Here is a 27,819-nt window from a genome sequence, read left to right as displayed (position 1 = left end):
AGGCTGAGTGATGAACAATTGAGGCAGTTGCAGAGAGAGATGAAGACAGAGCCCCAAACTTGAGTCAGGTGTGCAGACCTAGGGACAGGGCATTATTTCACCTGCCAATTTGGAGACCTAAGATTTAGCAGCAGAAAGTCTAAAGATAGAAGGTGGGGTGGCCAGGCTTAAAAGTGGAACTGTCCATATGTTTTTAGGGGTTAGCAGTGGCTCCTTCTAACAGAGGGGTTCTATTTCACAGAGGAGAAGAGCTTTGTATGGGGCATTATTTTTCATTAGGATAGAGTAGAAGACCAAAGCCAACATGGGATGAGGCTGCAGATACTATTTTTTGTCCAGTAGAAGAGCTGGGCCATACACTGGGAGGCTTGGTGTTAGAGATGTGGGGTAAGGATGACAGGCTGTGGACCAGCCATGCTGGAATCAACCTGCTCTCCATTTAGGAGACTGGCTTGAGAAACCAAGTCAGCACTTCATTAAGAAGAAAGTGGCGTGAAGGTTGGCAGTGCTGACACTTCTATCTGGGGTGGGGTAGAGGACTGTGTCTTTTAAGATGGTCTAGATCAGTACTTCTCAAACTATAATGGGCATAGGAATCACTAGGAGATCTCATTAGACTGCAATTTCTGGGGATTCTGCATTCCTAACATGCTCCTAGGTGTATTATGACTTAGGCCTGACATCAGATCATTGTCCTCATTCCTACTCTGCCATTAACTATTCACATAACACCAGGCAAAGCTCTTTTTATTTTCGAAACCTCACCTACCTCATCTGTAAAATAAACAGTTAAACATTCATTGAATCAATGTTTATTGGTGCCTATTACATACCAGATATTGTGCTGGGCACAGAGGATATAAGAGTAAGGTCTTGCCCTCACCAAGCTTATATTTCAGTGGGGAAGACAGGCAATAGGAACTAAAAACCAAATTATTACAGGACTGCAGAGGAAGCATTCTATGAAAGATATACAGGTGTTCTGATAGAAAACCACAAACATTAGAGATGTAAAATAAGGATGCTCTGGGGTAGCCAAAGTAATTCTTAGAAAGAAGAGCCCGTCAGGAGAAGGGCAAAAAGACAAGCATAGAGAATGGCACCAACAAATTCTGTCAGGAAGGAACTTTGTTGTATGTGGAATTCTAAGTCCAGTGTGAACCAAGTGCATTAAAGAAGGTGAGTGGGTCATAGGATGAGGTCAGAAGCAGTGGGGCCAGATTATGTAGGACCTCACAGTGAGAAGGGAGAAAGCATGGATTTTATTTTTGATGCAACAGGAGGCAACCGAAATGCTCTAAGCAAAAATAAATAAATAAATTAATTAATAATAATGACATGACCTAATTTATTTGTTTGTTTTTATAAAATACCCCTCTGACATGTCTTTTGACTGCATAGGAAGGGGTCCAGAGAAGTAGGGTATCCAGTCGTAGTGAGAGGTGGGCACTTGAGCGATCACTCATGGAGATATGTGCATGAGAAATGGGAACAGAGTCCAGAGCTATTTGGGACATAAAATTGAGAGGACTTGCTGATGAATAGATGAGATCAGATGGGAGTTTGGGGAAAAGGTAAGTTGAGAGAAAGCCTAGAATCAAGGATGTCTCCTAAGTACAAGTTTGAGCAACAGGGTGGAGGATGGTATTTTTCTGAGCTGGGATTGATTGAGGAAGAGCATGTGTGGAGATAAGGGGGTCAAGAAATCAGGTTACAGTAGCTCTTATCACAGGATGGTTTTAAGGATAAAGTGAGATAGATATGTATTCTACACAGTGCCTAGCGCTTAAGTGCTCAGTGTTCCACTGTTATTATGTTACTGTAATTACTCACCAGGGGCTAACCACTGCAGAAACCAGATGCCCTCCATCAGCAAAGACCTGATCATTCTCTTGGAGTCAAAAATCATACTTTTACTTTCTCCAATGGAAAATAAATATTACTTTTTAAAACCCTGCCTTGGTGATAGAAAGATGGGGTAGACACTTGTGTGCCTTAAGCAACATCAATCAAAATTTCAGCCAAGTTTTGATTAAAAGATCTTCATTTCTGGCAAAGATGTAAAAACCAGAAAGAGTGCAGCTGGGATTTCAGTTCTAGGTGGTTACCATGAGTTCTGGAAATTAGAAAATGCATCTTCTTTTTTTTTAATTTTTTTTTTAATTTTTTAATTAAAGCTTTATTGTTCAGATTATTACATTTGTTCCTCTTTTTTTTCCCCCCCATAACTCCCCTCCTCCCAGTTCCCGCCCCACCCTCCGCCCTCACTCCCCACCCACTGTCCTCATCCATAGGTGCACGATTTTTGTCCAGTCTCTTCCCGCATCTCCCACACCCCTTTCCCCCCCCAGGAATAGTCAGTCCATTCCCTTTCTATGTCCCTGATTCTATTATAATCGACAGTTCATTCTGTTCATCAGATTATTTATTCACTTGATTCTTAGATTCACTTGTTGATAGATGCACATTTGTTGTTCATAAATTGTATCTTTACCTTTTTCTTCCTCTTCCTCTTCTTTTTTTTTAAAATATATTTTATTGATTTTTTAAAGAGAGGAAGGGAGAGAGACAGAGAGTTAGAAACATCGATGAGAGAGAAACACCGATCAGCTGCCTCCTGCACATCTCCTACTGGGGATGTGCCCGCAACCCAGGTACATGCCCTTGACCGGAATCAAACCTGGGACCTTTCAGTCCGCAGGCTGACGCTCTATCCACTGAGCCAAACCGGTTTCGGCCTCTTCCTCTTCTTAAAGGATACCTTTCAGCATTTCATATAATCCTGGTTTGGTGGTGATGAACTCCTTTAGCTTTTCCTTATCTGTGAAGCTCTTTATCTGACCTTCAATTCTGAATGATAGCTTTGCTGGATAAAGTAATCTTGGTTGTAAGTTCTTGGTATTCATCACTTTGAATATTTCTTGCCACTCCCTTCTGGCCTGCAAAGTTTCTGTTGAGAAATCAGCTGACAGTCGTATGGGTATTCCCTTGTAGGTAACTGAGTTTCTTTCTCTTGCTGTTTTTAAGATTCTCTCTTTATCTTTTGCTCTTGGCATTTTAATGATGATGTGTCTTGGTGTGGTCCTCTTTGGATTCCTTTTGTTTGGGGTTCTCCGAGCTTCTTGGACCTGTAAGTCCATTTCTTGCACCAGGTGGGGGAAGTTTTCTGTCATTATTTCTTCAAATAGGTTTTCAATATCTTGCTCTCTCTCATCTTCTGGCACCCCTATAATTCTGATGTTGGTACGCTTGAAGCTGTCCCAGAGGCTCCTTACACTATCCTCGCATTTTTGGATTCTTTTTTCATTTTGCTTTTCCGGTTGGGTGTTTTTTGCTTCCTCGCATTTCAAATCATTGACTTGATTCTTGCGCTCCTCTGGTCTGCTGTCGGGAGTCTGTATAATATTCGTTATTTCAGTCCGTGTATGCTTAATTTCTAGTTGGTTCCCCAATATAAGATCGAGGGTCTCATTAGTTTTCTTGTAGATCTCATTAAGTTTATCGGCGGCTTCTAAACAGTTCTTGAGAGACCTTAAAAGTGTGGTTCTGAACTCTATATCTTCCATTGACAATTTTGTCTTGTTTCTTTGTCTCCTAATTTTGTTATGCTTCCTTGGTGCACCCCCTAGTGGTCTTTGTTCGCAGTCTTATAGTTAAATCTTGATTGTTGTAGCTAATTCCAGGGAGGGTTTGACCTCCAGGCCAAGTGGCTATGAGAATCAGCTGTGTCAGCAGTGAGAGAACTTCTGTCCTCTAGGGAGGTGCTAATCTAGCCTTTGCCTGAGGCTATCCGGCAAATGCCTGTGTGCAGGGCTTGGGGGGGGGGGGGTCGCACAGGATCAACAGGGTGGGCCGGAGAGAGCAGTTATGGCGGCTCTCAGTCCTGTCCCCAGGGGCTCTGCCTCTCTGAGTCCCAGCCCCGGCTGCAAAGCTCAGAGAGAAAGCTGCACTCGCTCTGACCGAAGCCAGACAGTCCCGCTTCTCCCGTTTGAGTCTGGGTCCCTAAAGACTCGCCCGGATCTGGAGCTCAGATTCTGCGACTCCCTCCCGATTGAAAACGCCAACCACGCCCTCCGCCGCCAGCCTGCTCGCGCACTCCGCACCTCAGAATTTGACTTCAGCACTGCGCCTCCTCTGAGTGTCCGTATGCGTTTCTCTTTCCTCCTAGTTGTAGGACTTCCACTCAGCCAGCGTTCCTGTGGTTCTGGGTGATGTCCCTTCCGTTTTTTGGTTTCACTTTTGAAGTAGTTGTTCAAAGCAGCAAACTCCGGCGTTAACCTATGCCGCCATCTTGGTTCTCCCAAATGCATCTTCTAACTTGGAAATTGTGGTGGTTTGTCTGGAGTAGGTAGAGGGAAAATCAATATAAACCTTCTACCCCAACTTCTCATGATACTATGTACATAGTAAAGCTGTAGCTGTTTGGTCTTTGCTAAACACCCAGCCTTTTGACCAGGTTTTTAGATGGGTGGTATTACTCCCTGGTGTCCATACCTATGGCTTAGTTTTGCTAGCATAGATTTTTATTAGTTTGGCAGCCTAGCTACCTATTAAAACTATTGGAAAGTTTAAAAATATAAGGTACTAAGTCAGCCCAAGAGAACTGTTCTGTACACCTGTGAATCAAGGTTTGTTGTTGTGTGTGTGTTTTTTAAATGGCTTCCACATCATTGGTCTACAAATGTCATTTGGTAGCCATTGGTCTAATGGTCAGGGTGTTATATCATTATTTCAAAAGTCTGAATTCTATTTTTGCTTTAGCCAGTGGCTTGCTTGCTATGTGGCCTTGGTCAAGTCACCTTATGGTTATTAATGTGCAGTTTCCTGCCTGTAAAATGAGATAGTTTCACTTCTCTTACTCCACTGGGATAAAGAAAATATACTGAGCTGATAGGCAGTGAGTAGAATGTTTCATGGGAAAGGCATTTGTGTTAACATAGGTAGCTAGATATTAATAAAGAAAGGGAGCAAATGGAATCAGATATTAAGATTAGACACTGCCTCATTCACTAGGAAGTCACAGCATCCTCTGCTGAAGGGACTTAGCATGTCGGCGAGCCTGATAGTGGAGGCTGATTATGGAGGGTGGGGGGATTTCTCTACTGGGCATGTGCCCAGTAGAAGCCAAGATGGTGCAGGGGGAGGTCCTTCTACTTTGAGGCCTGCACAGTGGGAGCCAAGGCAGTGATCATAAAGGGGATGTGTCTAATCTGGGTAAAAGACCAAATTAGTTAGCGGGGGGGGGGGGGGGGCCCAACACAAGCCCCCAAAGGATTGAATAAGAGATTGGTTAGTTTGAAAGGGTGCGTGGTCTTTCCCAAGCCCCAGGTAATACAATCAAAGTTTATATTGGTGGCACCCATGCATTGTTCCTGCAAGTGCCCTATTTGTTCCTGTGTCCCTCTCTTAGCAGCCATGCAGGCCCAGCAGCTGAGGCAGCCCAATGTGGGCCTCAAGTGTGGCTCTACTAGGAAGTGTGGGCCTATGCATAGCACTGCTGGCCGAAGCATAGCTGGGAACAGAGACTAGGCTAGCCAGATGGGGAAAGAGCTTTGGCATGGACTGAACCAATGGCACAGGATTTCTGGACCCTGGACCTTCTTCTGGGCTTGATGAAGACAAGGTTGGACTTCTTCCTGGCTGTGGATGAGACACAGAGTCCGGGCACCTGGGGACAGTCCTTTGTGTTTGCTCCAGCTTCAATAAATCTCACCACTGCACCTCATCCTCCCAGGCATGGGTCACCAAAATGCTTTTCTCTTGACTCAGCAGAAGAGCCCTATTTCAACCTGCAACATCTGGACTAGACTATCAAAGACGTCTTGGGATCTCTGTCTTGGTGAGGACCTGTCTACATGCATTGGTCTAGTGTCCAATGCCTTCATTCTTAGAAATGCACTCATTCACTTCAATGACTTCACAGTGCCCCTTGGCTCTTAATGCATAGACTTTATGGACCATTGTGAATAATACAGTTTTGTTCTGTTTTTTTTTTGTTTGTTTGTTTTTTTTCCATTAAGGGCATGTGCTGGAGGGTGGGAGTGGCTGGGGAGAAGTCACTGGGGGAAAAGGAGACATATGTAACACTTTAATCAATAAAGAATTTTTAAAACGCAAAGAAAAAAATCCTTGGATAAGGATTAGCAAAATAAAACAAAACAAAACAAAACAAAAAAGCTAGTGGTCACTCCTCAACATCAGCAAACTAGAAGAGTCAGCCGTGGCTCCACTGGAGGTCAGAGTCCTGCCATTGGTATAGGCGTCAGTCCTCTTCAAGAGCCCTGTGTAGAAACCACATTTCCTAGAGGTTGGAGGACCCTCAGACACTCTGAGTTCCTGAGTTCAAGTGCCAGAGTTCCTGCCGCAATTACAGGCAACATGGCCAGAAACAGATCATGGCATTCAAGTACCACAGGATCTCAGAATAAATGCCGTAAACAGGATTGACAGGTGTCGACAAGGGCTGTTGGGCCTGAGGAATGGATGCTTTGTGAGAAGTCTGAGGAGAGACATGACATGCAGAAGCTGTGACAGGCTTATGGAGAGGTGGCCATAGGAGACCATCCCTGTACAAGGGAGAAGAAATTGCGAGGAGAATCCGTGAGGATCACTTGTAGAAAGGAAATTGGATTTCCTAGGGAGTCAGGACTCTCTCCCATCTGTGTCATTCCTGCCTATGGTGCTTCCTATGGAGTCCAGGGACTCTGTGAAATATGCTGCCTCCCTTTCTACCTTCCAGCATTTCCCTTCCTCTGATGGTTTATAGCACAGGACCTGTCACAATGTCCAGGCACCATCCATTACACCCACCTCGCTCTGCACCATCCAAGTTTGATCTGTCTCCCCTCGCCCCTGAGGTTATTAAGCTGGCAAGTGACTATACGAAATTGACATTGTTGAATGGCTCCTCACTCTGGGCAAGGAAAAGGAGGACTGTTTTCCTGGTTGAAGTGTTCCAACCAATTCAGAGAAAAATACCACATGAAGTCAAAATAGTATTATTGTGGCCAAGTGAGGGTTTCCCTTTCTAACCATGCTGACATGCAAGGTTTCACAGCCTCACTCTCTCTCTCCAGCTGGGGGATGTTGGTTCAGCAGAGGTAGGGGAAGGATTTCAACTGTGGGAGGTGGTGGAAAGGAAAGAGTCCCTGGGAGGATATACTCTCTGTAGTGGGAAAAAGAGTAAAGTATCCAGTCCAGGAGAGAGACAAAAAGCAGCTTTTTGAGGTAAAAACAATGGCAAACCCTTCATTGAAAGTGCTATTGGGAAGAGATTTTAAGATGACACCTTCCATTAGGGAAAGAAGTCATTTACCAGAGAATACATTGTGTGTGATTTCATTGATCTAAAATTCAAGATCAGGCCAAACTAATCTATGCTGATGAAAGAATAGTGCAGGTTGCAGGCAAGTGGGGAGGTTTAACTGGGAAGGAACATCACAGGAGCATCGGGGGACTGGAAATGCTTGGTATCTTGATCTGAGTGATGGTTACCATGGTTCCCCAGTTGTGTGCACATGTAAAATTCCTTGAGCTGTCTACTAAGATTTGCCTAATGTTGTCTATGTAATTTATTACTCAATTCAAAAGTTTTAAATGAATCTTCTGTTTTTGCCACACCAATAAATAAAGCATCAAGATAAAGGACGTCTGGGATACTCCGTAGGAGAGAGATGCTATTAATATTCAAAGTGGACTGTAAAGCATAAAACGGCAATTAAGCCTGACACAGTGGAGGCACCACTGGCTCTGGCAGCAGGTTGACCTAGGTCCAAGTACTGTCTGTATCCTTTCCTGTGGATCTCTAGCTTTAATGTTCTCTCAGGCACAGTTTTCTTCTCTGAAATATAGATAATAATATTTACCATTAACTGCTGTTTGGGAGATTCAATGAAATAATATATGTAGGTGTCTGGCAAGTGAAATAATATATGCAGGTGGAATATAGCTCCAAAATAGTATTTATTAACATATAGTAGGTATATGGCCACATAAGCTACAGTGCTAAAGAATTCCAGTCATAAAATCAGATTTCTATTATAAAATATTCCTGGGAATAAAGGTATGACTATTGAATAATAAATGAAGCCCTTCACTTATTTCTAAGTGGATATTGTTAAAATATTAAATTTTATTTAAATTATTCTAAATCAAATGCATGCTGTGCTATAGGACCTTGGGCAAATTACTTAACATCTCTGAGCATGTTTCTTTATAACATGAGAATAACAAAACTATTTCATTAGGAGTATTTTGATTATTCAGTTGGTTAAACTATGTAACATGCTCTACAATGAGCCTAACACACTGGGAATTTGGGTTAAATGATTCAATTTGGCAAATATTTAATTAATGCCTAATATAAGCCAGATATTATTTAGTTCCCATGAATGAAAAAAACCCCACAAAAACAAGAATAAGATTCCTTGTCTTCAGGAAGCTTCTGACCGACAGAGAAAGACAAATGTTCACATTTTTAAAGCAATGTGATAAAGTTACACTATTGTAAAGTTTGAACACTGGGGAAATGATTGTACAGTAGTACAGTAACCAATTAGAAGTGCATGGATGATGGGCATATTTAGATTTACAGAGGACATTAGGATACTGGGAAATAGCAATTTAAGATCACTATGTGATTGAGTCAATGGCCAAAGGATTATTTCTATTTTAGAATCACAAGCTTATCTGTACCTAGGAATGTTTTGAATCAGAAGCAAATTCATTAAAACTACAAAATCGAAAGAACCTTCAAATTGGCAGTGAGTCAGAAGAGGAAGGGGATGGAATTCTCAGTAGCAAGTCCTCATTGGTTGGTTACCATCCACCTCCAATGCAGTCTCTTTGGTTGGAGGCCATGTCTCTGCATGAGAAGGGAGGGTGAGTCTTTCAGGACAGTGTTGAGTCATGTCTGCTTTGAGAATTTGATGAAAGCCACGCATGCTTTCCAAGGAAAAATATCAACTATAAACAAACAAAATGACCATGGAAATCTCCAGCAAGGCTTTTGCCCTTCTGAAGTTCAGGGCGAGAGTCTCTGTTTTAAAAGAAGAGTCACAAAACTGCATCTTCTCCCCTCTCTGGAGAACCAGTAAATATTGGCAACTTAAGTTATATCACCATAGTAACACTGATGACCCTCTGATCCCTACTGGATGGTCCCCTAAGTGTGAGATAACCATCTCTGTATTCCAGCCTACCAGTGCACTTAGGTGTGAGACTGCTCCAAGATGAAAGGCTTAGAGAAAACCCAACTGTAAATAATCTAGACCCTGCACTGATATTTACCAATCTCTTTTGAGAGCTCTATATCAAAGGTTACTATACACAAGCTACTATTATCACTATTAAGTGTACATTGCTATTTTCCCTTCCATGCCTTAGACATTAGATTGGAGAGATAGGGCATTTGGCTAACCAAATCCAACTGCCCCTTCCTATTTGCGAATTCTTATCATGTATTACTAAGGATCCAGTGTTTCCATGACCTTTGTGAGTCAGTCTGATGGACTATTATGTTTTATGTCTTATCAGAAAGTTCCTGAAGATACAGTGCCTGGAGGATGGGACCTGGGAGCAAGGCAGCTGCATCCCAGTGGTGTGTGAGCCTCCCTCTCCTGTGTTTGAAGGCATGTACGAATGTACCAATGGCTTTGAGCTCGACAGCCAATGTGTGCTCAACTGTAACCAGGAAAGTGAAAGGGTAAGGATGACTTGAACTTTGTTTTGGGCCAGGCTGTACCCTAGTCTTGATGACCAACCCAAGAATGTTGAGTAGAAATGATATAAGTGAATCCCAACACACAGGGCCTTACTAAGTTGGGATCTAACTGGGGTATTATCATTTCATAGGGAATTCAGAAGATACCATGTTTTGGGTATTTTTTTTGTGTGTTTTTTTTTTTGGAATATTCTTTGAGAATTTTCTTTTGCATAAGAAGAAAAACCTGATGGTTTGGATACATTGGTAAATTCCAAAAAAGGCTGGGGTTCTGATTCAGCAATGTGATTTCCTCCCATGTGTGGCCACTGACCTAGGAATACCAATATTACGTTCTTCAATGGAACAGAGTCCTGAACAGACACATGAATTCCTTAATAAAGGCAAAGCTGAAAGTGCTGCTTGACTTTTATTCTCTCTAGGATTTTGGAAGTAGAGGTCCCACGAGAAACTATAGTCTTATCATGGTTATATGATTAAGATCAATTTTATTTTCGAATCTTTACAAGTACCACACGATATATGAGACAGGAAGTTAAGCGGGCTCTCTAGGCAAAGATCAGTGACCTTGACTGCTCTCCTGGCACATGTCTGTATCTCAGTGTCCAGCACTCTAAGATAAGCACTGCAGGACAGGTGTGAAAAGAATATGCTATGGATATGACAAGAAATCAGACACCTCTGTTTGCACTGACTGTTTAAGGACTCATGAAATTGGCCAGATGAAGGGACAGTTATCTGTAATTCCAAAAACTCACTTTCTTGGGTTTCATGAATTAGTGCTATTCTGTATGTTCTTTGCATTTAGGATACTTTGTGTTGCTGGAGGTGTGAAGCCAAGAGTCACACAAACCAGCACACATGTGGAGAAAGGCAACAGAAATTTGATGAGATCCAAAGTAACTCTGTTGTATCCATTCAAGCAGAAAGGGAAAAAGTACATTCAGAATTTTGTGAATTAGTTTCACTACGTCAAATTCATCTTGAAAAAAGTCTAACATTTGCCACAAACAATATTTGTGTGACAGTATGGATGAATCAAAGAAAAATAGCACCAGGGAAAAAAAATTTCCAAAAATATTTCAGAATCCGTAGGCTATAGTGGATAGCTCATCCTATGTTTATAGCCAAAGGAAAACACATCATAAATAAATTTCATTAATGACAAAATTCTTCATGGTTCCTTCACATGAAAACATTAAAAAAATTGTCATGACATTTTTTGGTCAGTAACAACATGACTTATTATTTCAAGAGTATCTTTTATTCTAAGTTCTAGAAGTTGGAGAACACTATCATTTGATTACACCCCCTCTCCCCACTCTAAGTGCAGTTAACAAAGCAATAATGAAATATTCTTTACTTTCGATCGTCTAGCTTTCCATCCTCTGCACTAAGGAAGGACTGTGGACTGAGGAGTTCAAGTTGTGTGAGAAGCTGCAAGGGGAATGTCCACCACCACCCTCGGAGCTGAATTTTGTGGAATACAAGTGCGAACAGGGCTATGGGATTGGTAAGTTCAGGAAGAGATGCCGATTCTGTTCCCAAATTACCTTTTTATTAGGCCTGGCTGGATCTTGAATAGATCCACTGTTCTCCTTGAGGAGTGGATGGATATGCAGTTGACTCTGAGCTGTTTCAGTAAAATACAAATCTATAACAAATTCATTCCTTTTACTCCTCCACATGTGTATAATGTTGGTGCAGCTGCTGAGCTATTTGCATAGTGTCTGGTCATGTTACCTACTTCACTGCAGGCTGAAAGTGGATGAGTTTGGGGAGAAGTTGCAGTTCCAAGAGGAGAGGTGGGAAGGTGGAGCCACACACCCAGCAAGTGCTGGGCTCCTCTGCAGTGTGGCTGCAGCAGAGAACTCCTGAAAGGGACGATTTGAGATTGCATTTGCTTGTGTGGCTCTTCAGCCATTCTTTCTCTGCAGAGGACCAGGCTCCAGAGCCTCTGGACAATTTCTTAATGAAGTAATTTCAATTAAAGGTCTCTGTGGCCAGAACTGGTTTATAGTGATGTGGACTCAACTTGGCCCTGGCTAAACCAAATCATCATGGGAAAGAGGTGCTGTTGGTGGAAAACCTTGTGAGATTAATGCTAACTCTACAAGCATGCAGTGGTTTTATAAGCCATTCTAACTTGTGTAATGCCAGTGGATATAATTGGAGTTCATGAGAAAGCTCATTAGTTTCTGAGACGGTTCTTTACTCTCTTCAAATTGCCCTTTTCACTGAGATATCTTGAGGTCAGGCAGTGGGGAGCTTGGACTGTGCTTCTCAAGTGGTGTTTCATGAACAAATTCTCATCTCTCCACCCTCCGATTTCTACATTAATATGTCATATATTCACATATATAGAGTCCTTCAGAGTCATGTGGATCTTTGAGTTATACAAGTTAGCAAAAAACAACAACATATCAAAACAGAGATAGTGAGAGCTGAAAAGAAACTTGGAGATCATCAAATCTATAGATGAGGAAATAGAAAACCCTGGAGTGTACCTTCTTTGAATAGAATTTTGGAAGACACTTGGACTCCATTTACAAAAGAGTGGAGTCCAAGATTTTGCTTTAAGAGGCAAACATGTGACCAAAATGTCTGCTTTTGATTTCCCATCGTTTCTTCTTTTAATCACATCATTTTCTTGCAAGGCTGCCAACATAACGATCATCAGTGTAGAAATTATTAATCTGCCTTCAAAATTTATGGGTCAGCTAGTAAAGTCCTTAGGTAGTAGATGCTTTGGATCCTATAGGCAGAAATAATATTAAATGTACTTAAAATGCATCAACCAATCAGGAGAGACCTTGGCTAGCCAGAGTCCCGGAGTGAGGTCCTGGATATCTGCTGGACCAGGACTTAATCTTTTAACTGCTGGCTCATGCAGAGATTCCGAGATTCCAAAGGAGTTCAGAAAGAGGAATAGTCACCTGGGGCACAGGGCGTGAACTTGGGGGCAGAGGCCCTTCACTAATTGTGTATAAAGTATCTTCACAGGTGCATAGAAGAGGAATATGAGGCCTGCCCTTACCCATGATAATGATGACCCTCAGCATAGAGGGCAATTGCTGAGGAAAAAGCAAAACTGTTGATTCCAAATGAAAAAGACTGAGATCTGGGAAGTTCATGTGTGTGCTGTAAATTTCTGTTCCCTCAGGTGCAGTGTGCACCCCATCATGTGTAGTGCCCCCTAGGGACCCGGTGATTCTGCCTGAGAACATCACTGCAGACACTCTGGAGCACTGGATGGAGCCTGTCAAAGTCCAGGTGAGCAAAGGGACACTTTCACATATCAGGGACAGAGCAGTTCCCAACAGACAGCATATTCCCTGGAATAATTTCAGAGGCTTTCAAAGCATCCTTAAGGGGAACAACTACATGGGTCATTTCCTAAAGAGAAGAATTGCAAATCAAGAAGGAAAAAGAGGAAAAGCTTGAGGAAAAAGATGGCCCACATCCAAAGGAACATTTCAAAGATAATATAGAAGGAAGACTCTGAGACATAAAGAACAAATAATACAGGAAGGGAATTAAGATGAAAAATTTACTTCCATCTTTAGCCTTGCCAACAGAAGAGAGTAAGGAAGGAAACATGCTGTTATTTTTTAAATGTTTCAGACTATGAGAAGCAAGAGGTAAGGGTTGAAATTGTCAAGTGGACTTTCAGGGCCTTTGTTGTGAAGGCGTCTTCCTCCCTCACCTACTACACACAGACATCTAGGCCTTTCTATGGTGATGGCACCAGCAGAGAAATATCCCGATAGAGAGGACGCTAAACAAAAGGGCTCTCAGCAGTCCAATAAATGCCTGACCATCAAGGTGACTGAGCAGTGGAATCTGGTAGTTGGGACAGGCAGGGGACAGCCAAATGTCCAGGCAGTACCATTGCTCACACCCAGACACAAGGGCCTCTTCTGACTGCCCTCCTGCAGCACCCAGAGGCCTGAGGTCCAGGGAACCTGACTATGGAGTTGTTCCTTAGACTGTTGCTGGGAGCACTTGGTACTTTCCTCATCTTCGTTTTTCCTCTTAATTTGTCTCTTTCCTTTTCTCTTATCTGTAATTCTAACACCAGACCATAAGATTCTTAAGGGTAGGAATGATGCCTTACTCTTATTCCCAGATGTCCTCAAGGCATGACTCATTTCATCCCCTGCTCAGAACAAGGTTGCCAGATAAAATGAACCCAGAGAAGAGTGGCCCCCACGTCCAGAGAGCCATCTCTCAAGGCAAACCTGATTTTTCCACAAAGCCTGTGCAAGGTTGAATTTTTATGATTAACCATTGTGACGAGAGAATGTTGTATGATATCTCATGGCTTTTCTATTTAAGATAGGAAATTAAGGTTTTGACTTCCGCAGTGAAGAAGTGGTCCTTGAGGAAGCTGATTTCATGGAGAGATTACTTTCTATGTATAATGTGGCAACTGTTTGGGTGTAAATGAGTTTTTCTAAATTGTATTTGAAAGTGTTTCTTTCTGAAGTACAAGAGCATCCATCATAACATCCTATTTCCCATAGTAGTTTGCTTCATAAATCCATTTTTTATAGACAATGCTTTTCTTTTTTTTAGTATATTATAATTATGAAATCCAAATTAATGTAGTGAGGTCCAAATTAATGAGATTTTCCTGTGGCTGCAACATGTTAGGTTTGCGAATTCTCAACACTGCATGAAATCCCTTTCTTAACCTCCCCAGTTTTTCAACAGAATTGCTCAGTCAAAACAAATCTTATGATTTCTGGCTCTGTTTTTCAAAATTGGTCCCCAAAAGATTAATAATTACTAAAATAAAAACAAAATGTTTTAAGAGGAAGAGAAAAGCAGGAAGAAAAAGAAAAGATCGTTTCCTCCAGGAGCCATAATTTCAAACAGAATGGTGTCACCCACCCTCTGCTTCCTCATGGCCTAATCCTGGCCACCACCCTCCAAAGTGTCCTCTTGAAGGCTACAGCTGTGTCTAACAGCTCCAGTCATATTTGCCCCACATCAGTGGGAAAACAAATGGCCCAGTCCCATGAGCCCTGGAAAGGTCGTTTTTTTCATCAGTTTTAAGCGTGGAATTGCTCACTCTTTTTGAATACGTCTCTAGGCATTGAGTCCCTCATTGTTAGAGAAGACTAGTCAAGAGGGTCTTGGAGGGCAAAGGAAGAGGAACTGGAAAGTAGATGTCAGGGTAATGTACTATGGCCCAAATAAATATGCAGAATACTGCTACATTTAGGTTGCTACATCTATAGAAATAAAGAAATTGCCATAAACATGGGCAGCAGCAGAGCTCTGTGGTCTGATGTGATGAGCCAAACAACTCATGGAATAAAAAACACAATTGAGTAATTTTTTTGTTAGATCTTAATGTTGGCTAACCATCAGTCTTGTGACCTTTAGGCATTTAACTAGGCAACAGCCTTCATACAGCTTTAGACCATTCCAATAGCCCTTAAATGGTTCTCTCTCTCTCTTTCTCTCTTCTTCCTTCCTTCCTTATACTATTCTTTCTTCTTCCTTTGTTTCTTACTTTAAAAAAATTTTTTTAAATGGCCCAACCAACTTTAATGGCTCAAATATTTAAATTGATTTTCTCTGAACCTCTTTCTATTTGAAAGTTCAAAACAAATTCTTGGCTCTTCTTCTTGCACAATGAATTCATCTGAGCAATGACTTGCCAATAGTATCATAGCAATCATTGTAACTACATACAAACATATAGCAATAATAATTAAAAAATTCAAAATAGCCGAAACCGGTTTGGCTCAGTGGATGGAGCGTTGGCCTGCGGACTGAGGGGTCCCAGGTTCGATTCTGGTCGGGGGCATGTGCCTGGGTTGCAGGCACATCCCCAGTGGGGGGTGTGCGGGAGGCAGCTGATCGATGTTTCTCTCTTGTCAATGTTTCTGGCTCTCTGTCTCTCTCCCTTCCTCTCTGTAGAAAGATCAATAAAATATATTTTAAAAAAAAAATAAATAAATAAATAAAATAAAATAAAAAATTCAAAATAGTTTTACCCAATAAGGAGTAAGGAAGGAGAATGATAATGGAGGCACACATATAGGGGGCATTAATTAAATCTTTAGTGACTTATTATACTGGGGAAGCAGATATAGCAAAATGTTAAGGTTTGATAAGTTGCACAGAGGATATAAAGTTATTTTCTCAATTATTTTCTGTAGCCATTCAAATGTAATCATATATGATTATAATTTGCCAAAAATGTTCCAGAAAATAAGAAAGTCATATTGGGCTGTTAAAAAATAAACCGAAGCATTTAAAATTTTGAGCTTACTTGAGTAAAAATCAATTCCAATGGAGTAGCTAGAAGCACCCTGCCAGGGAAATACTTTATTACAGAGAAAAGGCAGAAGCAAAGCAAGGAAGTTATTGATTGATTGGCTGTAGCTTAAAGCCTTGTTGTATGATTGGCTGTCCTTATGTTTCAGTTGAATGACCTTGAGGAATTCACAGGCTTAGATTTTGGTTGGCTTGCTATGTAAGCTGCCATGGCAGAAGAGTCCCCTTGTTTCATGAATTTAACACACTCACCAGGACCTTCTATGCCCCTTTCTTACTACTTTCTATTTCACTCCTCTCTTTCACCTCACCACCACAAAGTACCCATAAAATGTAGGTGCTGAAAAGCATTTGAAATTTTCCTCCAATTTTGATCAATAACTAGTTCAATTAATGAAATATGCATGTCTTTACTTACAGGATGAGTGACATTCATTGGCCAGAAGACAAGGGAGAATCCTAGCAATACAACATCATATTTAGTGGTTGACAGTTACTCGTAAAACATCGTTTCTCTCTGTCACTGAGATAAGAAATATGAGTGGGAGATAGTTTTTGTTCTCAAGGACTTTGAAATCTAGGAAGGCATAGACACAGGGACCAGAAACTTACAAATATTTATAGAAATGAAGGAAGGCTGCCAGTCTGAATTAATCTCAAGACTGAATTATAGATCATTAAAAAAAGGACATGGGTATTGTTAATTCCACAGCCATGAATTTATTCTGTGGATGATGTATCTGTACACGTGTGAAATGATTTATACATAAGCTTTGTCTTTTATAACAAAAGACTTTGTCTGTTAGAACAAAATACCCATCAATATAGATCTAGTTTAGTAATTAGGGTCCATCCCTGCAGTGGAGCACTGTGCGGCCAATAGGACACAGCAGACCAGGTACTATAAAATGCACAGAACAACCAGGAAACATTGTGAAGTGAAATAAAGTTAGGCAAGCAAACAACAATAGACCAAAGCACAGAAGAAAATTGCAGTATTCTATTATTTGTGTGAGGAAAGAAAGGATTTTATACATATACTAGATGCCCAGTGCACAAAAATTAGTGCACTTAGGGGCGGGGGTTGGGGGCTCATCCTAGTCTGCGCCCTCTTGCAGTCCAGGAGCCCTCAGGGTATGTCTGGGAGCTCCCCAGGGGATTGGGCCTAAGCTGACAGTCAGACATCCCTCTGGCAGCCCATGAGCCCTTGGGGAATGTCCAACTAATGGCTTAGGCCCGCTCCCCACTGTTAGTCAGACATCCTTAGCGCTGCCGCAGAGGCAGGAGAGACTCCCGCCACCATCACTGGGCTTGCCAGCCATGAGCCGGCTTCTGGTTGAGTGGCACTCCTTTTGTGGAAGCACACTGACCACCAGAGGGCAGCTCCTGAGTTGAGCATCTGCCCCTGGTGGTCAGTGCATGTCATAGTGACCTGTTGTTCTGCCATTAGGGTCAATTTGCATATTACCCTTTTATTATATAGGATGTATGTATATGCATAGACTATCTCTATAATGACAGAAGACAACTAAAAGTAGAAGGGAGGAAATGGGTTGTGGGATCAGAAGCAGGGTAGAGGTTATGTACCCTTTTATGCCTTTTATATTTTACAAATATTACATGATCATGAAATAAAGTTACATAATATAAAGATATAAAAAATAAATTGGAAATAATAGCAGAAAAGAGCCTTGGAGAGAAAGAATAGAAAGAAAAGACAGACTCTTTTCCTCTCTTTTGTTTTTCCTTTGCAATATATTTTGAGAATTTCTAAAGTTTTAAATAAACCCAATACTCCTACATTTGTAAAAGGGATGGACCCGGTAGAATGTTTAGAGGATAGAAGAGAAGCTGACACACAAAGTTCAGCGTGTTCTAGAGCGTCTGGCAATGGTCATCATGAGATAGTTTCAAGGCCAAGTATTCCTTTATTGGAGGGTTTGACATTCTTCCACATCCTCCCCACCAGACATTGAGCACTCTGAGAGCATCCCTGGCTCCTACTGAGATTCATACCTGTGATCTGAACTGAATGCTGACTGATTAGGGTGGGAATGAGGGTCCTTAGTGGATACAGTGCTAAGAGAAGGAATCCAGTGGCCTGCATTCACATTTCAAGGGTACTAGTTATTGTACATTTTTATTACCATTACCTGGTGATAGAGTTCCACTGGTGCCTGCTTCAGAACATAAATGAGAATCATTTCTAGGTAGCGGAGCTTATAAGTAAATAGTCTGCTTAAATGGCTTTAAGTGCAGGAGAACAGCTCACTTTCTCAGGAGGCTGAACCCCCTCTTGGGGTTACCTTATATATCTGTAGTCCTGAATAGATTTAATAATCCCCTTATTAAAGTACAATGATAACTTATGCCAAAGCACCTTCTACAATAGTACGATATGGAATTTTGAATATCAAAATTTGTTAGGATTCTTAGTGTTTATTTCCCTTTAGGGAAGCTGTGAAGGAGGAGTTTTAGTTTACAGTCATGTAATTCCAGGTGAATATTGCAGATTCCTATTCTCATAGCTGACCATGAGGTATATATTCATATGCACCCATATTAATGTATGCAGTTGTTTCCAATCTGATTACTTTAGTCTTAGCATTGTAGGGTCTATAATTTCCAATTAATAGAGGTGATATCTTGTGTAAAGCCTGTATCTCCCCATGTGTTATTTTTCTTACCATTGAACTGAATTCCTATTGTACCAAATAAAAATGTGAGTATGAAAGTGTGCACATGGGTGGGTGGGTTGCAGGCTATTGAGAGAATCCCTCTGTCTCCTTGAAAACTTCCTATGGGACCTCCTCTTTTCCTGAAGTGGGTCTTTGGAAATTTTAAAATACAAAAATTAAAAGGAAGAAGCTCAATGAAAATGAGTTGTCATTTAATGAAGAGTAGATGACTGTTTAAATGTGCATCTGGAAGTGGCTGTTGGGAATGAGAAAGTAGCTTATGTCCTAACCTGAGTGTCTTTTCACACTCACCAGCTTAACGTCGGTGCTCTTTTGAGTCCCAGTGGTTTCACATTAACCCTATTTGGTCAGGGCACAGACCCTCTTTTTCCCTACAAGGAAGAGAAAGTGGTGCTCACAGAGTTGCAGAGTGCACTTGGCCTCCAAGGCTTGCCTGGCGCTCACATCTTAGGATCTGGCATTTCTGAGATCCCTTTCTGGTTCAGGACTCTTCTTGTGAGGCCATATTTCTCAGCCTTTAAAAACCCACACTGCTTCCTGATCACAGCTATCTTGCCATTTCTTGTAACGTTATTTAAAATGGCAAAACAAATGAAACCAATATTATGCCTAAGACCACTTTATACTCATTACTAGAGGCCCAGTGCACAGATTCGTGCACCAGGGGGGTCCCTTGGCCTGGCCTGTGGGGATCGGGCCAAAACCAGCTCTCTGACATCCCCCAAGGGATCCCGGATTGCAAGATGACGGTTCTCAGGTGACGCATCTCAGAATCGGGCTCCCTCCTCTCTGGTTCCAGGTGCCAAGTGACCACAGCACGGCAGCTCCTGCGTTGAGTGCTCGCTGGTGGTCAGTGGACATCGTAGCTACTGGCCGGTCATTTAGGCTTTTATGTATATAGACTAGAGGCCCAGTGCACAAAAATTTGTGCACTCGAAGGGGGAGGTTCCCTCAGCCTGGACTGTGCCCTCTCGCAGTCTGGGACACCTCAGGGGATGACCACCTGCTGGCTTAGGCCTGCTCTCCGGGGGATTGGGCCTAAGTGGCAGTCAGAAATCCCTCTGGAAGCCCAGGAGCCCTCGGGGGATGTCCACTTGCCTTCGGGGAGCAGGCCTAAACTGCAGTTAGACATCCTTAGCGCTGCTGAGGAGGCAGGAGAGGCTCCCACCACCACCACTGTACTGGCAGCCGTCAGACTGGCTTGTGGCTGAGCAGAGCTCCCCCTGTGGGAGCACACTGACCACCAGGGGGCAGCTCCTGCATTGAGCATCTGCCTCCTGGTGGTCAGTGTGTGTCATAGTGACCGGTCATTCCCAGTCATTCTGCTGTTAGGGTCAATTTGCATATTACCCTTTTATTATATAGGATAATATTGATGATGCTTTGTTAAACCACACCTATACCACTGCTCTGGAAAATTCAATGCCTTGGGGAGGGAGAAGGAAGAGGAAGAGGATGAAAAGTCCCTTCCACTGAGAGTTTGTGCCATGGCACCATCAGCAGGACTAGCAGCTCCACGGCAAAGTCCTGTCAGCCTTGACCTGTTGGTGAGCCCAAGTCGGTGTCTCACTCCTCAGGAAATGGGGTTGGGTTGGTGGGGTAAGCGCAGGACATGCCCCTTCTCTCACTGACCAGGTGTCTTGGTGTTTGTACTTTCTGCCTTCTCCTTCAGAGCATTGTGTGCACTGGGCGGCGTCAATGGCACCCAGACCCCGTCCTGATCCACTGCATCCAGTCCTGTGAGGTAAGTCACCACCCCCTTCCCCAACCTGGACCACACTTCTCTGCTTAACTCCAGGCCTTGAGCCTTTCTAACGCAAGGTCCTCCCTTTCTCCACTTCTGTGCTTTTTGTTTAATTTCTATAATCCCACAACTTCAGATATTAGGATTTCTGATTTTGGCTTTTCTTTAAGCAAAATTCCAGGGTTTCATTTGAAATGACTCAATAAAAGTAAGTTAAAAGCAAATCAGAATTATTTATGGTTTTGGGATTCTCTAACAGGGCCTGTTTGAGTTTAATTAGGTCAGGGTTTTGCAGACCGATGGCCCACAGACAGGTTTATTTGGCCAACACAGTGTCTGAAAACAATCTTGTTTTGATTGCTAATATTTTAAAAATTGGGATTTTTCACATAAAATTCATATGTGTATATAAAACATTTCACACACACAGGCACACATACTCCAAGTAAAAATAAATATAAAACACTTTGTGCAAAGATTTTTCTCTTGAAAAACAAGACTATCTGGCAACAATTAGCTGAATCTGCGTAGCAGCTACAACCCCAGAAGGGCAGCTGTTCTTCAGGTCAACATGCTCCTCCCCTCTGCCTGTGGCTTCCTACCTTAATTTCACCCACTGCAGGGGTCAGGCAAGCATCTATGTTCCCCACCTCTGAGGCAGACCTGCAATTTGCTGTGGAGTACGCCAAATTAGACCTTTACCACCTTGAGGATTCCTGTCTACTTGCTCACATGGGGGATTCCCTACCTTGGGGCACCTAGGGCGCTGTGAATTCCTTAGCCAGATTGACAGGAGTGAAGGCAAGGAAGAGTCATGAGTGAGGTAGCGCTGATGGGGGATGACCCAGAAAGCACATGCAAACACCATTTAAGCTTTCTCACCCTGGGAATAGCCAGTGACAAATACAAATCCTCTAGTCTCAGTCACACCAGGTTTTGACCTCCCAATCTCTCACTGGAACTAATTAAGCCACTTAGCAGCAATACTTGGGTCATTTTGGCTGCTGTGTGCTAGAGAGAGCTGTTTAATGGCCATTGATTTCCAATACCCGCCCCCCCCTCCCCCGCAACCCACATGTATGTTAGTTCCCCTCCTCCCCCATTCTTCTTTATCTCTGTTTATATTGATCCATTTCTGGGAAACTGGAGTCTACATGAGGCCAAGGAAGGGGAAAGGGTGGGGTTTGAGACAAAGGGAAAGGATACCAATAAAATAGCGTTCTGAGAGGGCATCGGGAAAAAGTTGAACATGGAGTACACTTTGTGATGGCGCAGCCAACAAAACAGCTCATCTTCTGCCATCATTAGAAAAACAGATGACAGTGGGGTGGGGAGGAGAGGAGTGACTCATACACTGGGCAGGGGGTAAGGATAGGGAAGAGGAGGCCAGAGAACAGGGAGATAAACAGACAGAGGACTTAAGACTGGGAAGAGATCAAAGGATCTGAGAATTCCCTTCTGCTGCTTCATTGTGTGATCACAAGAGGGCGGGTGGCTGGCAGGCCTTGGAGCTGGCCTCAGTGTTTCCCAGAAGGTTAAACACGGAGCTTCCATGTTTCTCCTCCCTTCCTTGCTGCACCCCAGCACATCCTCTGGATCCCTATTCCAGAGCTCCCTAGGCTTCTCCAAGTCCTGTGGTTGCTGGGACAAGGAATGTTACCTTGCTCAGCAGAGCCTTGACCACCCAACTGCTGTTGGTCCTCTCACTTGAATGGTTCTCCAAGTGTGGTCCCTGGACCAGCGCAATGGCACCACCATGGAACCTGTCAGAAATGCACACCCCCTAGGCCCCGTCTTAGACCCTGGGCAGGACCCAGGACTCTGTGTTTCAGCAAGGCCCCCAGGGGATCCTGGAGATTGATCAAGTTTGAGAACCACAACTTTAGTCACTGTGGGAGCACATGAGAAGGTTCCTAGCCTGTGGAGTCCCTAACGTGAATTTTCCTTTGTCCAGGAATACTTCTAGCCAACATTATTTACATTCTGATTGTTCTACAAAATCAGATTGAAAAGAACAAGATTCTGCTTCTGGTCTTCCAGCAAAGGCTAAGAGGAAGAAAAAATCTTAAAGGACTGGAAAAAAGCAGGAAGAAAAAGGAGAATCACTAATCATAGGAAAGGAAAATGGGTAGGGAAGGAGAAACAACTCAGAGGAAATATGTAAGAAGAAACGCAGAGAGGGAGAGCAAGAATGGGAAAGAAAGAACGAGAGAGGCAGAAACTGGCATGTTCTAGGGGCATCTTGGAAAACACTTAATTCTTTACTGGAAAAAGTCAGCTAAATATATTAGGGGAAACCTAAGAGTGTCAAAGACAGATGGAGGGAAAACAGACCCAGAGGCGAGATTAAACAGAAGAGGGCTAGGACGAAGAGAGTAAATTTTATAAAGTGCAGCACAGAATTATGAGCTCAAATTAGACACCTTGTTCCCTGGTCTAAAAAGGGCTTTCTGTTTTTTGCTTTCCAGTACTGAATATAATTCTAAGATGTGCCTTTTAGACACTCCGCCCAATAAGATAGTGGAGGCCCTCCTTTATTTCTCTCAATGAGCCCAAGCCAGTGAACACCTCACCTCACTACCCCAGCCCGCGTTTCACTTTGTGTCATTTTGGTGCCTCTGTGTGTGTCATAACCCCCTTGCCACAGAGATTTCACCTTCAGTTCTCCACTGTTCTATGCCTCTCACATTCTCTAGATGACAGCTCTACATTTTTTTCTAAAAAAACAACAAAACAAAATGTGTATAAATAATGCCATCTGCTCATAGTCATTTATGTTCCCATTGTCTCATCAAGAACATGTGTGTATCCCTTGGTTGGGCATCGTCCCATGCACTAAAGGGTTGCCGGTTCAATACCCAGTCTGGGCACATGCCCGGGTTTTGGGCTGGATCCCAGTGGGGGGGCATGCAGGAGGTAGCCGGTTGATGGTTTTCTCCCACATTCATGTTTCTCTTTCTCTCTCTCCCTCTAAATTCCTCTCTCTCTAATAAATGAATTTTTAAAAAATCTAAAAAATCAAACAAAACATGTGCTTACTAGATATCTGCAACCCAAACTTGTTTATACCTTAAATTACATTTTTCTCGTTGATTCTCGTATTTGTCCTTGTTGACCTGAACTCCTTATATTTTCCAGTTCTTTTTTGTAATTTGCAAATGGGCAAGGAATGATGACTTGGTTGATTGAAGGTTTTGGAGTCAAACAAATGTAGAGTCAAACCCTGGGTCAGCCGAGTGGTGTGAGCCTTCGTGTCTTCATGGTTATTGGGAGGTGGGGGCAACAACACTATTTTAAGGAGTTGTGATGAGGGATTCTTATGATAATGTATATAAAGCATTTAAGTCTCATGCCACATCTGCTCCATAATAGATGCTTATAAAGTGGTGGCATTCATCATGAACTGAATAAGCACAGCAGAAAGCAGGGGGTGGAGCTGCTGGTGTGGCCTCAACATGATTAGGTGCAAACTCAGAGGGTGTGACAGAGAAAGCGAGAGAAGGAGGGGAAACAGGCCACAGCGTGGAGCTCCACTGGGACCCATAATTCACAAATCACCTGGAGACACTGCCACATCCAGGCTGTCACTTGGTCAGCTGGCCACCAGATTGTTAGATGAGCAGCTCTACTCACCCCTAGCTGCGGCCTCAGTGTTTCTCATTTGGGCTGTTGCATTGGTTTCCCAATTGTTCTTTCCACTCCCAAACCTGTGCCCATTAAAATTACAGACAAGCATACAGAAGTCTGTGTAGAAAACACATATTGATTCTGTCAAATGCTCGTACAAGAAAGTGTTATCCTCTCGTTTTCCCTCCCTCCCTTCTTTCCTTTTTCATCCCTTCCTTCCTTCAGTTCTTCCTTCTTTCTTTCTTCTTCATAAGGTCACATTTTTTTCCCCCAAAGTCCACCATCCTAGGTTCCATTTATACCAAGAGCATCTTGTTCTCCAGGGAATGCAGCTGAGAATAAAGACCACATATGCAGCCTCCTTTTGGATAGAAATGATTAATTTCCTTCCTGCGGGATGATTACATCGAGTGCCCATTGACCTACATTTTGGCTCTGCTTTTGCTGTGAGCATGTATTTCTTGCAAGTTCTTCCCAGGAGCCTGTAGTTTGGACTGCAGTTTCTGATTCTCCCATCAGCCCTTGGCTGGTTCTTATTTGTGCCCTTTCCTTTTCATAAATGAGAGTTGCGGAGGAGGACAGAGGTGGAATGATGTCAGAGGAATTAGGTTCAGATTCTGAATTTACACTTGTTAGCTATGTGTAGCCTCTGTCTGGCTTTCTCTCAGAACTCCAGTGAGAAGCAAGTGAAATAACTGATGTCAAGGTATTACATAAATTGTCAAATAGTATAACATATTAGTAGTGATATTGTTTAAGGAATAATATGAATAACTGTGAGGGGACAGGATCTTATTGAAGCAACATATTAAGAATCAAGAAACAGTTTAGTTATACCCAGCTATGACTATTTATGGTTTACTGCAGGTAGATGTGGTTAGTTGATGTTCTTGAGGCCTCCAGTAAATCTTAAAAATCATTTTAAGGTGTGTTTTTTTTGGGGGGGGTGGGGGGCGGAATTTCAAATAAGTCTCTTTGAGCATTAGCTGACGTTTCTCCTATAAATTCTTATACATATCCTGGCGAATGCCTGTTATCTCACTTGTCACATTATTTCAACATTATCTGATAGGTCTTTTCTTCCTACAGTCTTCAAACTCCTGAGTGGCAGGATACGTTTTGTTTCCTTCTTTACCCATTTGACAGACTCGGGCCTGATTCTTCAGTGGCACCTGCTTCCAGGCCCGTGAAAGAAGATAGACTTTGAGAGTCTTAAATTGGAAAACATTAGATCGATCTTCTGGGTAGTGTGAACAATAAAGATAGGAGGTAAAGGTAAGGAAGAAGTAGAAGAAATGAGAAGTAAAAACCTGCCCTGCATAGAATCTAAAGGCCTTGCCATAGACACAGTGAGGGTGGTGTAATTCAGCAGACAGAATGCTGTCCTGGTCTGGAGTCAGGCGTGCACCTCAGTTCCATTCCTTACTACATGTTTTCTTGGACAAGCTGGTTGACTTTTCTAAATTAGTTTCCCTAGATTTAAAATGTGATGAATAAAATGTATCTTTTAAATTTGTCAGACACCAGGTTCAGAAAACTGTGAAGACAGAGCATGAGGTTGTGATTTGGGGCCAGTGGAGAGGCCACACCTCGATAAAGTATGGGTCATGCTAAATTTTCAGGGGAACCAGCAAACCTGCTCTTATTTCGGAGAATTTTGCCTTCTACCTAGATTTTGACCTTGATTATCCCTGTGTCCTTCTCTTAAGGGCCCCTGCTCTGCTTTGGGGCTTTCTTAGTTAGCCTTGATTTCTTATTTACTGATGGGTTGCATTTGGGAAAACTGTTGGCACTGGCCTAGCTTGGCATCAGTCCATTTGGGTTTTACTACTTCCGTCCTGGTAATAGCTTGCAAGAGAAACTCCGACTAAAATATATGAATCAGAGCCTGATAAAAAGTGTGCAAGTACCTAAGGTCTGAGTGTTTGGTAGACACTAATGGAATGTGTGACAAACTAATGAAATTCCATTTATCAGTAATTTTGAATAGTTTCTGCTATTCAAAGCAAAAGTAGTGCTTTTTTCCATTATCCTAACAGATAGTGTGACAAGCAATACACAGATATGTGCATACACTGAGAGAGTGATGAGCCAAGCTGACCTGGAGGAGGATTTGATAAAAGTTTGCTTAATAAAACCTTTTTACAATTGAAATTCTTATAAGCCAGAAAAGACTGGATTGCTTTTAAATTATAGGTAATTTTAAAAAAATATGGCTGATCCTGAATAAACAGCAATATGGCTCTGTTCTAAAAAAAGCTCCAATAAGTATAAGTGGGACCAGCAGAAACCCACATAGTTCCTTGACTTGTCAGTATTCTCACCATTGATCTGATCCTATTTTCTCATTAAATCTGACTTCCATAGCCATTATAAAACACACAACAATTGATGGTAACAAAAATAACATCAAAAGGGTTAATCAAAAGAACTGCAATTTTTAAACTTAAGAGGAGAAGGATAAAGATTAATGTAGTATTAATCTTTAGTAAATGTTTTCATGTAGCAAATAGTTTAGAGAAGAGTTAACAGTCACCATCCCCTATTAAGAATAGAATAGAAAATAATGGGCTTAAAAAACTAAATGAACTGTTTCAAATAAATCTGTGTGAAGATATCCTGAAAGTGTTAGATTTTTACAGAGTTATAAAGGGACGTGTTTAAAGGCATATTAGTATTTGGCGCATTTTAAAGGAATATGTATTGTGATCTCTGACATGGCTAACCATTTTCTGTTGTTTGGTATGCTCTTTCCCTATATGTCTAGCATGCCATGGATTTAAATGCAAACATATTTGTGTTTTCTTAAAGCAACCAGTAGAACTATTTTTATGTAGCATTAGTATAAGAGTTACTACCTTGATAAACATTTGCATAGGAGGGAAATGTGGGTGGAAAGTCTAGGTGAGGAGGCCTTGGGGACAAATTTAGCTCAGGCAGAGCGGCCACATTTACTTAAATGCAGGTGGGCAGTTATAGTGTCGTTATGCATTAGTAGTTGATAACAGCAGTGCTTCCATCACTAATTCATTCCGTCTGCTGTTGCCATTCCTTGGATTCTTTCTTCCCTGTTGTCTTGGACTTCTCCCTTTTGTTTTCTGTATTTCAGATGGTAGCCCTGTTAGCTGTGTCTGGGATGTGTGCTGCTTCATTTTTGTTTTGTTAATATATTTTTTATTGATTTCAGAGAGAAAGGGAGAGGGAGAGATAGAAACACAATGATGAGAGAGAATCATTGATCTGTTGCCACCTGCACCCCCCACACTGGGGATCCAGCCTGCAACCCAGGCATGTGCCCTGACAGGGGATTAAACTACGATCTCCTGGTTCATAGGTCGGCGCTCAACCCCTGAGCCACGCCAGTGGGGCTGGGATGTGTGCTTCTTGATCACTCACTGGTATTGCCTAGGTTCACTGCTCAACCTCAATGGGATGTGGGGAGCAGGAGGGGGGGGGGTGTGCAATTGATGTGATGAAGTGGAGATGATGGAATGAAAATCCAGTGGTTATAGGACCTCTTTTTCTTGCCCAGAGTTTGAACCAAGAAAAAGTAGAGAGGAGATGGAGTCGGACTAAAGAGTCCCATTATTCTAGGCGATGTGTTCTATTCTGGGTGCAGAATGTCTCCATGCAGATCTCAATGAAACTGATCAAAGGTGAGGGGTGGCAGGAGGGGATACCTGAGCAATAGTGATACTTATGGGTCTGTGATGATGTGGGACCCTTCTGGAGGA

At 42.4% G+C, this 27,819-nt stretch overlaps 1 protein-coding gene across 1 annotated transcript in view; it reads left to right on the top strand.

Moving 5' to 3' along the window:
* The window catches only part of PAPPA2 (pappalysin 2), a 241,901-nt gene that overhangs the window by 187,115 nt on the left and 26,967 nt on the right, over nucleotides 1-27,819 (top strand). Inside the window, exons 17-20 of the mRNA XM_036344757.1 lie at nucleotides 9,535-9,703; nucleotides 11,099-11,234; nucleotides 12,885-12,994; nucleotides 20,387-20,458. Coding sequence (XP_036200650.1) covers nucleotides 9,535-9,703; nucleotides 11,099-11,234; nucleotides 12,885-12,994; nucleotides 20,387-20,458 — 487 coding nt within the window. The remainder of the gene's footprint in view (nucleotides 1-9,534; nucleotides 9,704-11,098; nucleotides 11,235-12,884; nucleotides 12,995-20,386; nucleotides 20,459-27,819) is intronic.

Source organism: Myotis myotis, unplaced genomic scaffold, assembly GCF_014108235.1.
Source record: "Myotis myotis isolate mMyoMyo1 unplaced genomic scaffold, mMyoMyo1.p scaffold_m19_p_18, whole genome shotgun sequence".
NCBI classification, from domain to species: domain Eukaryota; kingdom Metazoa; phylum Chordata; class Mammalia; order Chiroptera; family Vespertilionidae; genus Myotis; species Myotis myotis.
Note: the sequence above shows the minus strand (reverse complement) of the source record. Positions and strands in the feature narration are given on the sequence as shown.